General features: G+C 38.4%; 1 protein-coding gene across 1 annotated transcript in view; it reads right to left on the reverse strand.

The window, feature by feature from the left end:
* Positions 1-6,817: 6,817 nt before the first annotated feature.
* LOC140232013 (ras-associating and dilute domain-containing protein-like) overlaps positions 6,818-15,400 on the reverse strand; it is a 34,330-nt gene continuing 25,747 nt past the window's right edge. The window contains exons 6-11 of the mRNA XM_072312164.1: positions 14,789-14,942; positions 12,220-12,378; positions 10,379-11,515; positions 9,586-9,803; positions 8,776-8,915; positions 6,818-6,946 (exon numbers count right to left, since the gene is read on the reverse strand). Of these exons, the coding sequence (XP_072168265.1) occupies positions 6,847-6,946; positions 8,776-8,915; positions 9,586-9,803; positions 10,379-11,515; positions 12,220-12,378; positions 14,789-14,942 (1,908 nt within the window). The 3' untranslated portion in view covers positions 6,818-6,846. The remainder of the gene's footprint in view (positions 6,947-8,775; positions 8,916-9,585; positions 9,804-10,378; positions 11,516-12,219; positions 12,379-14,788; positions 14,943-15,400) is intronic.

Raw genomic sequence — 15,400 nt, forward strand, 5'->3', positions numbered from 1 at the left:
ATGGGGTAAATTACACCCGCCAGGGGGGGCCCAGGGGGGGGGGGGACGGTCTGGCAACCCCTTTCCCAACCAGATATATTTTGTCCGTTTTTATATTTTTATTATGTACACCCCTAGGCCACTTTTTTAGACCAGGTTTGGTCCATGGGCTCCACAGGGTAAATTACACCCGCCGGAGGGCGTTTTGGGGGGGGGGGGGTCCCAGGGGGACGACCCCGCCCTCAGGTATCAGGCTGACGCCCAGTTTTGTAATGAGGGGGGTGGCCCCAGTAACTTTGAGGGGTCAAACCTTTTGGGCTTGATGGGGTAAATTGACCAGCAGCCAGCTCCTGGTCTAATAACATTCATGTCGGGATTAGAGTCACTATTTTCATGTCTCTTTAAATTTGCAAACCTGACTCGCAAAATTGATGAAAATAAAAACCTCATAAAATATTTGGTGTATAGAGTATGCAAGGCTGTCAACATTCACCCATCAAAGTCAGGGAGATTGCAAATAGCAATCATGAATATACCTGTGTGTTAATGTGAGCAGAAATGAAAATTACTCCTGAATATTAAAGGAGACTTTATTTTCTCCTATGCAGACATGAATAAATGTTGAAGTTTTCGGACAGCCTCCAGCATGCAGACTAAGGGAGACTTGGCAGCTCTGGTGTATGTATGCATACATCTCTCTCTCTCCTATTTTATATCGTCGGTTGAGAATGATAAGGGTGTTAAGTTGCCACTAAACCCATAGTATTCGGGACAACTAAACGCCCTTCTCATTCTCAACAGACGATATTATACACTAGCTGTACGTGATCTTGAATGCACTATATTAGATTATATGCACGATAAATGCATAATTAGCCCAAGTGTAGTTTTCTTTTCACCGAGGTCAAAAGCCAAGGTGAAATGGAATTGCAAGAGGGCTAATTATGCATTTGGTGTGTATTTTGGCTAGAAATATGCATGAAAGAGGATGTATTGTTATTTCTTATAGTAAATTAATTGTATTCAGAACACTGATTTGTCAAAGCTATATATGGGTTTCCTTGCAAGAATAAAAAAATATGAAGAGTTTGTTTGCAAAAACCGATAAGTCCATATTTGCCAAATGGAGATATTTGCATTTAAAGGTCAAGAAAAATAAAGAGAATAATAAGAAAAATTTGGCTTCTTTTGACCATAACTTCAAAAATGTACCTTTATATGTAGTGACCAATATATCATTTAAAAGGTATTATTTTGTACTTTATGACAGAAATTGTACTTCAAAATCTTCAAAAATGGACTTATCGGTTTTTGCGAACAAACTCTTCATATAGTTCATGATCATGTACTATGATGAAATCAAAGAAATTAATATCAAGTGGTTATATATGGAATATTGTATTATTTCTAATAGTAAATCAATTATATGAAGAGTTTGTTCGCAAAAACCGATAAGTCCATATTTGCCAAATGGAGATATTTACGATTAAAGGTCAAGAAAAATAAAGAGAATAATAAGAAAATTGTTGCTTCTTTTGACCATAACTTAAAAAATCTACCTTTATATGTAGTGACCAATATATCATTTAAAAGGTATCATTTTGTACTTTATGACAGAGACCGTGCTTCAAAATCTTCAAAAATGGACTTATCGGTTTTTGCAAACAAACTCTTCATATTTGGAACGCTGATTTGTCAAAGATATATATGGGATTCCTTGCAAGAATAAAAAAGTATAGTTCATGATCATGTACTATGATGAAATCAAAGAAATTAATATCAAGTGGTTATATAGAAATTAATATCAAGTGGTTATATATGGAATATATTTGTATGTGTATGTGTTTGTATTCTGTACTATTCATGATAGAGATATATACTTATGTTTGTCAACCACTCTCTGTCTCTCAAATACAATGATTAGGTATATGTGTAATGAATATGCACTTTTGAATCCCAAGTGCCACTCCAACAGATAGAGAGCTCTATAACATAAACATCAAATATTGGACAGGAGCCAAGTTTTGTATTTCACCAGCATGGATACTCATTTATTTATGATTATTCTTATGTAACATATCATCACTCAACCTGTCTTAACATGTTTGACCATTGATTTCACAGGAGTCTGCAGTGATAACTTTGTGACTTATACAGCATATATTACATCTCTCTCTTTTTTTTTTCATTTCGGCAAAAAGATATTACCATGATGTGTAACAGCACCAACTTCAAAAATAGAACATTATCACAGAGTAAAAACTCTTACACTTCAAGTGCTTTAGTGTTTTGAATGCATGCACAGATGTGTCACTGTGTAATGTTATCTGCCCCATACAAACTTTGTCTAAGATCATTATTCCATCACCAATGTACGGCCAGATGTTTTAAACTCCAGTGGACTTGTTTCACACTGCATAGTCAACTTTACGGCCATTTCTAATCCAAATTGACCATGGTAACAAAATACCAATGAAGCTGTCACATACAATAATTAGTATTTTCACACTTAGGAAGCAGACTGCAGGTTGCCATGCTTCAAAGAGACTTTGTCAAATATCCTATAGATTGTTGTTGTAACTGAATTATGAATTATGATTTGTTTTACATGGCAGCTAGGGAAGTAACAAATGCTCATATACTGTACATGTAATACCAAAGACATTCACGGCATGAAACTTTGCAAAACTTTCATGCGACCAATTACCAACACCAATGTGCTTTTAATCCTAGATATTTAAAACTAGAATCTGTGGTAGCTTTCTTGTGTTCATTTATTCTACACAATATACTGTTTGCAATGTTACTTTATAAAACTATTCCTGTTAAATTCTTACAAAGTATGTCTTATTATATGCCTGATATTAGACAATCAATATTGGATGTGAGTTTCTTCAATTTGTCTCCTCCTACAAATTAAATTTGTTAAGATCGCAACTGCTGATCTGTAAATTGATTAACATTTTCCGACATGTTTGTTAATTTACAGATCAGCCGTTGCGATCTTGACAAATTTAATTTGTAGAGGGAGACAAATTGAAGAAACTCACACCTGAGCCTTCACCCCTCTGAATCATATCTTTCTTTCAATCTATTGACCGATTCTGTGATGCGCTATGTGTATTTTTGGCATGGGCAGCGCCATTACGCGGTGTCTCAGCCGACCCCCCCTTCCCACTCCCCACCCCTCTCCCTACATTAGCACGCTCGCAGAATGAAAAACTGATGCATGGTTGCTTTAGCCAATGGGCGTCTCGTACTGAGTGCGCGAATGCTTGCTTAGTGCGCGATAAACATGTTGCCCGGGGGGTGGGGGAGAGCAGGGGGGGTCGGCTGAGACACCGCAATTTGAGCTCATGGCTGCGCCCAATGCCATAAAATGTCTGCTGCCCTCAACGAACCCGTATCGGTCAATATTGGAACCTTACAAATGTTAGCAACAGTTGATTGTGAACATTTGATCAGGAACTGGGAAAAGGTTTGCTTCCCAATCTGTGCATGGTAACAAAAAATTGTATGATATCACTGTGATATACTTATACCTACCTATTGATGTGATTAAATTCAGTTAGAGTGTCAACAAAAAGAGATAAATATTTTCTGACAGTATGAGTTGTAAATCTTTGATGAATTTTGACAGGCCATGATGTCTGAAAACAGTCAAACCAAAATTTCTGGAACAGTGTGATTTCACATGATATCAAGGTGCACAATGAACTGCTTCCTTGGTAGTCATAAAAAGAAAACGATGAAAGTGTCAGCTCAACTCGGCATAATGTGACACCTTAACCTCATTATCCCTATGGAGACCACTGATCTAAAAGAGTATTGACATCATAACACTGTGTAGCTATATATTAGTTATAATAAGAAGGTTAAACTGAGAAGGTGACACTTGTTGAGAAGACCGGAAACCAGTTGTCATGGATACAGACAGACAACTATTTCAGTAGCTATAAAGTGTATCAAATCAACTGCATGTTTGCTTAGTCTATCCATTTCAAATGTAGGTGACTGACATGTATAGATGTATATCCCGCTTTCAGAAAATAGCAGCACAATCCTCCAAGTATCAAGCTACGTGCATGAATTAAGCTCCAGCAATTGAAAATGAAATCAATAACAGAAGTATACTCAACCGAGCCAATACTACATACACAGATAGGTATTAGTAAGAACAATCTAGACAAACTTCCAAGAACACTGCTCTTGTTTAATTGATAAGCAAGACCACATCACAGAGAGCTATCAATAGAATCCCAATCAAACCAGCTTTAATCAGAAGTTTCTGTCCACTTAAACTCCTCATAAACCTCAACAAATTAGTGGGGTTCTCAACAAAACGGTGTGATCAAAATTTAATTTGTGACAGCCCAGCTCAAAGCCCACTACAAGTAGGCTAAAATGAATTTTCAGTTTTCTACACAGTTTCAAAGAGTAAGCTCTAAGCTTTCAAATTAAACAATTGTTAAAACTGAACCATTCAAAGAGTAATTGGAATGAGAAAGAGGCAGGAGGATCAATTTTGTGAGAAAGAGGCAGGAGGATCAATTTTGTAGGAAAGGGAGAAAAGGGGATATAATGATAAGGGTCACTCAGGCGTACTGTGCACAAGTATCAATGGAAATATACTTTACTCTATTTCCCACTGAAAGCAGTGCCTGTCTGAAAAAAAAAAAACATGGTCCATAAAAACGGCTAATATTTTGATTTTCGTTTTGTTTTAATCTGCCATATTTTGATCGTAGGTAGAGAAAGGATTGCCCTTCAAGGTAAGACAGTCTTAAAAAATTTGAGCCTGCAACACAAATAATATATTTGGGTCCTTTACAGAGTACCCTAATCTGCAACCTTTGGTGGGTTTTGAGCTGGGCTGTCATGTTTGTACTACCGGAGCAAGCTTGAAGGCAGCAGTTCTGACTGACTGAATCCAATCCAATTCACACACCAGTGTTCAATGATTCTACATAGTTTTCTCCATCATGAAAGACCAAGTATACAACATCAAACCATGTATCCTCTGTATGAAAGACAGCTCTAGTTCATGATTATTACCTTTGACAAAAACTTGCAGAATTACCTGCATAAAATGATATACACATCAAAACGAGAGATAATTCCTATAGGAAGATAAATAACGTCCAATACACGATTGTCATATCGAGTCAAAATAACATACACCATAGGCATGCATGTGTGTAATCAAACACTAAAATTGCATATAACTGTACCTATATCACTCAATAGTCAAAATACAAATTTACATCTTTCTGTACAGTATGACTTGCTTTCAAAAGTTAAAATACCTTGTAGCTGGACTCACATTTTCTCAATGGCTTTTTTCTATGTGAAACTATAATAGTTTCTCTGGCAAGCTAGCATTTTCTCTTATTACAAATATATCATATATCTCTATGTGAGTAGGTATGTACAAATAATACACAGCAGCACATTCACTTTATTTTTTGTAATACTTTACAGATAAATGATATCTTAATAGTCAACATGAAAACAATGCACTCCATACATATACAAAGTCACCTTTAATATATTATGTACAGATGGGCTGACTAACATTGGGTCTACAATACCATTAGTGTGGTTAAACGCTTTTGGCAAATAGGATGGCGTGCATTTGATAAAAGTTTCTGTGTGACCAGGATGAGGGAGTGTAATATATTGCCTTACTGCAATAGAAACCAAGCTTTGACAAGCTCCACAAACTGATCACATTGTATCGACCACTTCTCTATAATGATGGTTCTATGGCGGACGACGATGTCTGTCAAAATTACTTTCTGAGAAGCGGCTTGTGCAGTTTAAAGCCAAAGGAGCCTGTGATAAGTTTTATAATGGTCACAACATTAGGGCTGCAGTGAGTATTGACATACTTTTGTATATTCCCTTTGTTGGCTATGTCAAATAAGAGAGAGAGCTATCTAAATATGATACAGATCTAAAAAAAAAAAATGGATGGGATAAATACCAAGTAAAAATCAACAATATTTCCCAAAGAAGACACCCTTGTAGTGCTGTATATTTTTGTTTAAATTTAAAATAAGAATTTAAATGAAAATGCTGAATGTGTGATGTAGGCAGTTTCTGAATTTCATCAGCAGTATTTACATGCAACCAATTCAGCAATTGAAACCTGTCAAGAATCAATTTTGTTTCGATTGCATTCAACTTGATTAATATCCACATTGCTGCGAAAGTGGAAAATACGAATGATCTACAGGTAATTGATATATGGATTTTTCTGTAGTAGGGCAAAGCACGGAAACAATAGTGGTCAGACCTTACTAAAGTTTGATTTTTTGTTTGTTTTTTGTTTTTTTGTATTTCATTGTCAACATTCAATGTGGACCAGAGGCTTGTTTGTTTACAGAAGTTACTGATTTTATTTTGGGAACAAACTCCAGCAAATACTCTCTCTTTTTTTGTAATATTGTCCTCAATAATGCACACTATGCACATACAACTGGGCTAAAAACAGAATTGCCGAGTACCTTGTAATGATTGTATTGTTGTGAGACATTGGGGAAGAAAACATATTAATCCAAAACATACTAAGACAGTATTGCTATTTTTTCTTCATCCCATGAAACAGTTTTGCTTTGGTCAAATATTTTGTTCCCAAAATCTTCTTCAAACTAGTCTCTCATATAGGCCATAGTGTAATATGTGTTTTACTTTGACTTTTTCATTTTCACGAAAAGCAACATTTTGATAATATTATGTTTTGATTATGATGCACTACCCTTCTCGGTAGTGAACGATGTTTAAATCATTACAGAGAGAGAGAGAGAGAGAGGTAGAGACACAGCACCACATCTGGCTTGGCAGTCTGTCACCACAACTCGAACACTAGCAACTGGAGGCTGTTATCTTCATGGCGACGTTGTTGTCTGACTTGCCAACAAGGATGCGCAGTCTGTTGCCGCTGTCCTTAATCAGGTTCATGGCACTGGAAAGATGAAAGGGATTAGAGGAAAAATGAAAATGGAATGCATGGATCGTGATATTTCTAAAGATGATAAAGTTCTGAGCAGACAATTTGAGAGATTACTTTAAATTGCCATAACAGGATGAAACTGTAGAAATCCCCCACTCCATTCCCTGCGACAAAATTCTATTGTAATGGGCCTCTGTTCTAGAACTGTTTAGAGCTGTGCGACTGGCCAAATTTTCACCAGCAGGTGGCGTCCTTGCTATGAATGCATCTTGCAGTCATTAAGCTCTTTACTGTTACTGATGTATGTGCTATGTGACTCTACATAGACTGTAAATGCCAATTTGAAAAACACACACACACATAGAGGGGAAGAGGGTGCTTTTAAGATTATGTACTACATAACACTCTAAACTTTGACTTCATACACAAGTGTAGGGAAATTATAAACAACAACAAAATCCAGCTCACTGTCTTCAAGGAAATAATCATCATTCCTGAACCTTGGTTGACTGTCATTTTACTGAGTTGGCATATTGTTGAGAAAATTTGTTTGCTCATTGTTTGCTCCATTTTTATGGGGGCATACAGTGTATTTCAAAGGTTGCTTTTGCCTACAATGCTTTTTTTTTTTTGCCTATGAGGAACGGATGGCAGTAATGAATCATTATCTTATGTCTGCATACCAGCTCTGTAGGTTTGATATCATGGGCTTTTGCAATGTAAGCCAGGCCTATGGAAGTCAAAAACTACCTTAAGGAAACAAATACATATTTCATGTTTCAGGTCATGGTCAGTCATGCTTGCAAAACTTACATCTACTTCCACAAAGGCAAATATTACAGTGAAATTTGTGTGGATGCTGTTGGTTTCTCTTTTGCTGAAATTCTTGTTTATCTTCCATCCTATGAGATTAGTCTACCCACTTATTGTGAGAAAACAAGGGTATTGGGGATTAGCCAGGATTACTGCAGGGGAGCCACATGTTACTCAGCAATGTTAGTCATTTTGTTTTTAACTTTCAGCAGTACAACCCAGACAAGGGCATAAACAGTGAGTAACTTCAACCTTCATACACCCTTTGCGATGTACTCTGGCAGTTAAATGAAGGTCATATCATTGTATAAGAACCAGAAGGTCATCATCACAATTTTGGGGTACTGAATTATTGGTATTACATTGTAGAACTTGACCTCCTCTACATTATGGTGTAAATTTTATTTTCATTTTCAGTAAAATGTTAAAAATCAAAACCAAAGTGGTGCAATTTGACCAAATATTTGGCACAATGATTATAAATCTATCAACTTTTGATTAAATAAACTTTATACTTCATGAAAATTGATTGTTTGGTTTTTATCTAGGCTCAAATCTTTGAACCAGATGGTGCCCTCAGCCAGCGATATAGAAACATATATATTTTAATTGTTTGTTTGCTTGTTTGTTTTTCAAATTTACATCAAATTAATATCAAAATATGTCTATTTCTGTTCTTATCTAATCACAAGTCCCTCTCCTTGCTTCTACATGCCATAATTTCTTATCAGTGGACACTGCACCATCTTATATTATGTATAATACATATCATGTATGTATCATATGTATGCACTCATGACCTTAGTTATCTATCTATCCTTAGCTGATCTTCCTTGTGTATTTGTCTGTATGTCTATCAGTTTGATCTTTCATTCATTCATTCACTCACTGGCATATCACATACTTGTCTATTCATAAGCCTGTCTACCTGAATATCTATGTAGGAAGTCCATATGTCCATCCATATCTTCACAGATCATCCAACCCCATAACTGCTTAGCTCTCCCTCTTTTTGTGGGAACCCTTACCTGTCATAGTCTGAGCCAACCAAGCTGGTCCCATTAACTGCCAGGATCCTGTCTCCCACCCTCAGTCGCCTGCACTGGTTGGCCGAGCCTCCGGGCAAGACCTTGCAAATGTAGATGCCTGGCGATCTTAGGACTGTGTGCTGTGGGAAGGGATGAAGGGGCCAGGGAAAGAGCAACACGAATTTAGAGTAATTGGTTTAATATCTATTACTGAATAACATCATCATTTAACAGAAGCAGGATAGGTTAAATCATTTTCAAAATTGCTTCAAACTGACGCCTATAAATTCATCCTTATCACAAGCAGAAAAAAAAATTGCTTCATATCAAACTATACAATGTTAGACAATATGAAGCAGACAAACAAAATATAGTGATATACTATTCAAAGTCTTTGGAAGGTTACCTTCAATGGATTATTTACATCATATGCTGGCAATGTGCTTCAATATGATATTTGCATATTAATTTAAATTGGATACAAACTTATGTAAGAGCAATGCCCAAGGTAGCCAAAATGAAGTGCCCCCATAGACTGTTTTCATCTAGTGTAACAACAATTTTTCCTCACCACTATAAATTTCTCAGATGTAAAAATTCTATTCTATAAATTCGCTCCCAAGTAATAATTGAAAGGGGCAACTGTCCAGCAGGGGGTTATTGTAGATTGTAAATTGTAGATTGTAAATAAAGTAAGCTGACCACTTGTAGCAGCCAACTCTGTAATGGCTTGTCAATGGTGGCCAGGTGATGGCGCTGTTTAGTCAACCAGTCTCATCCTCTACAAAGAGTGTCCATGCAGGGTCTTACCAGTCCATCCACCAGCCCAAGACCTAGACCAGTTTCTCCCTTCTCTAGGTCCACCACGAAGACATCATCGATGGAGTCTTTCCTCTCCCGGAATGATGAGGATGAGGATGACCACTCGCTGTTGGGCGAATCATTGGTCCAGCTCTCGGGGGTGGGGAGACTGCCAGTGGACTCCGAGCCGGGCCGGTCATCCTGCCAGAAGCTTAGGTCACTGTGCTCTGTGGAAGGGGGTCAAGAATGGAGGAAAGATGAGGAGGATAAAAAAGAACTTGCTCAGAACAGTTCAATATACACAGTACCTTGCATCTGGAAATTAGTGATAAGAGTATGCTCAAACCAAAGAGAAATGAATGAAGACATACTTTTTCTTCCATATTTGTTTTCAATCTTAAGGCCTTGGGCAAAAAGAATGTGCAAGCAAATACCTATAACAGTCAGCAAGTACATTCACTTGATGAATGATGATAACCCCACGCAGGGGCAGATCCAGGAATTCTTTGTATCTGTCTCCATGTAGTTCATTACGCTGCTATCTACAAGAGATGTTGACATTTTTATAGACTAGCACATGACTCACCAGGTTTACACTCTTAAGTATTTTAGTGCTATAAGAATTTGCTGTTTAAAGCAAATAAGAACTTGGAATTGCTTTTGCACCATTCAAACTCTTTTGGATGGATCAAGTGCATTCCTCTGTCTGCCCTAAAGTGAGTTCATTGATCTATGCTGTGAAGTGAGGGAGAGATCACTTATCATATGAATGGACACCTTACTCATCTACGTCTACAATTACCTTGATTGTCAATTCCCCTGAGGAGTTCCTCCAGAGCTTCTCCATCAAGGTCCACATTGTTATTGCTGGTGTTGTTGCTTGGAGACTCTCTATCCTCCATCCTGCTGTTCCTCACCAATTCTCCTGCACTTCCACATTCAACTGAAACCTCAGCTCTTCCATCCCCAGTTTCTGCAGACTTGGTTTTTGCTAACTCCTTCCTCTTTCTCTCCTCCGGGGAGGAGTCAAACCCGGCGGGCGGGGCCAGGAGACCCACATCCACGTTGCCATTGGTGTGTGGGGACGGGGATCGGGGCAGGTTATGGCCATTGACCGCTGGCCTGAATTTGGGTTTAGGAGGAGGAGGGGGAGGCAGCGACTGCTTCTTGGAAGGAGATGTTGGTGTTCGAGATGGCGATGATGCTGCAACTCTGACATCGGGAGAATCTGGCGGAGATGGAGGTTTTGGTAGTACGAGAGGTGGGACTGGTTTGCTTTTTGCTGAAGGCGGAGATGGTAGAAAGACCTCACTGTCTTCCTCTGGGATGACATCCTGTGTGATGGGAGATATTCCATTCTCCATGTCCATTCTGTGATTCTTGGCCTTTTTCGTCTTCAGGATGGGCTTCACGGTCTTGTTCTGCTGCTCCTGGCGGCGATCGTTGGTCAACGCGTTACTGGGAGGTTCCTCATCCTTCTTACCATTGCTGAGATGTGTTCTCTGATCGATGGCCGCATCTTCAGACGTGCTTGCCGGCAGACTGTAACTCTTGGTAAGAGGAGGATGCGTCCTTGGTGGTTTTGTAACCGGTACTGCTGACAAGGACGACTGCCTCTGCACCTTTCCACGTGCCCGGATGTTCCGGACGTTGTTGTTGACCTCCCCGTTTTCATCCATCTCCTGCATTTTCTTGAGGCATCTCTGTTGCCGTGACAATGCAACATCCCCACTCGCCACCTTCTTGCCACTGCTGTTCTTCTCGTCAAGAATTGATGAAACGTCCTTTTCATTCTGTGGCCAAGAGGAGCACCTTGACCTTGGCTGGGGGCCATCCTTAGAGGTTCGTCCATCTTTCGACGGCGTATCCTCTTCCGGTCCCGTTGTCTCTTCTATCGTGTCTCCCTCATCAAACAATGCTGCATCCAAAACTCCAAAATCTGGTAGAAAAAAAACACAAACAATTTGTAATGCCAGGTAATATATCATACAAGTTAGCTATCATACTATCAAATTTGCAGCCTGGCTTCTTCTAAGATTTTATTCCATTCCTGTTATAAAATGTCCTGATTTGAAAATAATGTTTTTCTACCACAATGGGAAAATGCTCAGATATGAATCTCTGCTTCTGAGCCATATACCGTTTCATTCAAATGAACAAAGATCAATCAATCAATTAATCAAATTATGAATTATAGCATTATCTGGACTTTCCACTGAAGAGTGGTCATATGGTATGACAGAATGTTTCACGTTCCTGAATAATCAGATGTTTTGAATATGATTTTCTACGCATAATGTAAAAGCTGTGATACGAAGAGGATATGCATAGATTGCCATTTACTGTGACCTAACAGTTTTGGGTTGTTGTTGCTGTTGTTGATGTGGCTGTTGTTGCTGTTGTTGTTGTTGTTGTTGTTGTTGTTGTTGTTGTTGTTGTTGTTGTTGTTGTTGTTGTTGTTGTTGTTGTTGTTGTTTTTGGTGCCACATTCCTGATATTAAGCTGGTAAAAAAAAAGCAGTTCAATTGATAATGCTGCCACATTGCTTACAATGATGGATGTAATTTGATGTGGTGTGAAGGTCAAACAGACACAGGAAGGAGTTAATGTAACAAAGTGAGGATGAAGGGAAGGGATATGTACCTGTCTTGACACGTATCTTGGGGAATTCCTTCTGCAATGACTGAAGGGTGCTCTTGAAGCCCGGCATGAGCCCACAGACATCACACCCGAGGTCCAGTTGGAAGGCGTCTGAGGGCAGGACCAGCGGTGGGTGGTCATCAAAGCTCACCAGGATGTCCTCTGTACATGAGACAAGTGGAAAACACATCAACACCCTGATTATCCAGAGGGATTAGTTACAACAAGTGCCTGTAATCCTCTCGAAGCAAAGAGACAACCTGAAAACATTATGCCTTCGGTGACACTTCATCGTGGAGGCATAAATAGCGATAAAAACATGAATAAAAAAACTTTGCTTGTCCATTATCTAGATCATTTACATATATCAACAAATGTTTAGAATGTGCAAGGCCACAGTTAATGGGCATACATGTCTGTACTAAGACTAATCCTTTTCTTCTGTGAGATTAGAGTTCAGAGATGAACGTCTACAATGGAGAATCATTTTCTTTTCTACAAGTATTCATATGAATACTGGAAATAACCAAAACACTGTCAACAGCTATTTATTATTCAATACCAACAAAGTAACTCTTGTTTGGGGGTACAAAGGCATGACTTCTGGAAAAAACAACAACTGTGTAATAAACAGTGAGACCGTGAATTTTTGTGTGGTCCATGCTCTCAATAATAATCTCCTGACTTTGAAAGATGCACAGTTATTGGGTAAACGCAGGTAGCATAATGAATGTGACAGCCATGTCCTGTACAGATGTAATAGCTAGCCTTATCATCCTTGTCATCGTGTGTCCAGTGGGCATTGAACATTTGCTCAGAGGAAAGGCTGATAAAATCTGTGAGGACAACATTGCAGGAAAAACTGACGCCAGAAAAAAAAAAAAAAAAAAATTCTTAAAGAAGCCACCTCGATATCTTGCATTAAAGGGATGGTATAGTTTTGGTGGGGATGGGGATTCAGATTTTAACTTTCTTCGAGATAATCTGAAATTGATTATGCAAAATATTACATAGTGTACAATTCTACGAGGAATTAAAAGTTTATTTGATGAAAATCGGTTTTGAAATATCTGAGATATACAAAAACAAAGATGTCGTAATAAAAGGTAGGACCCATCTTTTATTAGTTTTACTTTGTTTTTTGATATCTCAGCCATTTAAAACCAATTTTCACCACATAGACTTTTAATTTCTCTTAGAATTATATATATCAGTGATTCAAAATCATCTCGCAAGAAGTTAAATCAGAATCCCCATCTTAACCAAAACTATACCTTCCCTTTAAGACTTTATACATGTAAAGGGCAGATTTCATTTAGAGCATTTGTTTTGTATGCGTGTGTTTGTGTTTGCACAAGATGCACAGCTACTGTGGGAAAAGAATGCTATTGTAGCAAAACTGAAACCTTTCGCTGGGGCCTTGTTCATGAGTAACTTGACACTCATCAATCCATTTGCTGAATCAGCTGTCACAAAATAACTTGCTATTAGCAGTCTGATCAAGTGCAGTGCTGTTTCTTTAATCGTTCGCAATTTGTGATGAAATGCATTAAAGTGCATACGACCTCTTCCAAAGAAAATCCAGGATCACAACAATTTCTTGCCATAATACATGTAGTCTGTATTTACATCATAACAAGTGATATGTAATGTGATGACAAAAGGATATTTCAATTAGTCATATATGTCACATGATAGGTTTGAATATGACCTACAGCATCATCAACAAAAGAATTTGACCTTCTCCGCTTTCAAACTGCACTTTAATTGGGGGGAATATGTTTTGTAAGTGGTAAGCCTCGTAAGCCTATCAAACAATCACATACTAACACAATTCCCCTGGCGCACAAGATTACCAAGTCAATTTGATAATGAAGTCAGTCTCTGTTGCTTCAACATTTCCAGCAACTGCACACTTTAACGATTGTATTCCACTGAGACTAATGTGTGTATTGAAGCCAATTAATCCAATTACTTTGTAGCCATCATGATAAAACATATCAGATCAGCAGTAAAAATAAATGTTAACTCCCCTATAGCACAATCCCATATTGGCAGTGAGAATTTGTGACTTAAGATGTGTCTCTTCATGCTTGGGATCACGTGCATGAATTATGGATGATTATTAGCATTTGCTCAGAGAACACATTTATAGGGTTGTGAGAAAAACAATTTTAAGGACAATATGCAACCGCATACCAATATGATGGTTCATTTTGAAGCATGGTTACTTCTGAAGTGATTACAAAAGGCTGGCATTAGAACTGCTAAATTCATAGCAATCAAGCTAACTAAACTTGAGACAAAGTGAAATGCCTTTGGTTTGGTTTTATTTTGGTCAATGTTTGATGGAAATGTTAAGTAATTCATACAATGTTCTTCATATTGATTTTAATTGATAAAAATGAGACAAATTCATGATGTGCAGAGGTTATATGGGGTGAGAGATAGAGAATGTGGGGGGGGGGGGGGAGTTAGAGAGATGGAGACCAGGAGAGAGGGTGAGAGGAGGGGGAGTAGCATGGGGGTGGGGGATAAGGGAATAGGGAAAAGCTGAAGATTTCCTGCCCACCTGTTTTCAATGCAGCCTCCACTTCCTTGGGTGGGGGGAACCAGCCCCGGGGTCGCATGGCCTGCGAGCCACCAATGTCATACTCGCTCAGGATCTGATGTATCTGGGCCGGGTTGAGGGCAGGGAAGTCTCGCCGTAGGGAGCTCCACTCCGCCTACCAGTGGTCAGAGATGAAGAGGAAGAGTCAGTGTAGATTGCCATTTAAAAAAAAAATCTGTTTTATCCCATATGTAGGACATTCAACCTTGCAGGCCTTAAGAAATTCAAACTATCCATATCTACCCCATCTAAAAAAGTGCCTAAGTCAAAATCCTTATAATACTTTAATTACCTGGATTACAATGATGGTGAGATAATTTTCGAGCTGTATCACATTTCAAAACAGAAACAATATAATGAAACCTATGTAGCAATACACATTATGCACACATATTTTACAGCTGGCAGAAAATGTTAATCCTTCATTACTGATGAATATTCCTAGTAAAAAACCTCTTTAATGCAATGCAGATCGCTGAGGGATATTCCCTTTAAAGCTGAGCCAGTAGGAGTTAAGAATCCTTAATTAACATGCCAGTGAAGAGATGCACAAGTGTCTACTATGGCAATCAT

Source organism: Diadema setosum, chromosome 8 (assembly GCF_964275005.1).
Source record: "Diadema setosum chromosome 8, eeDiaSeto1, whole genome shotgun sequence".
NCBI lineage: Eukaryota > Metazoa > Echinodermata > Echinoidea > Diadematoida > Diadematidae > Diadema > Diadema setosum.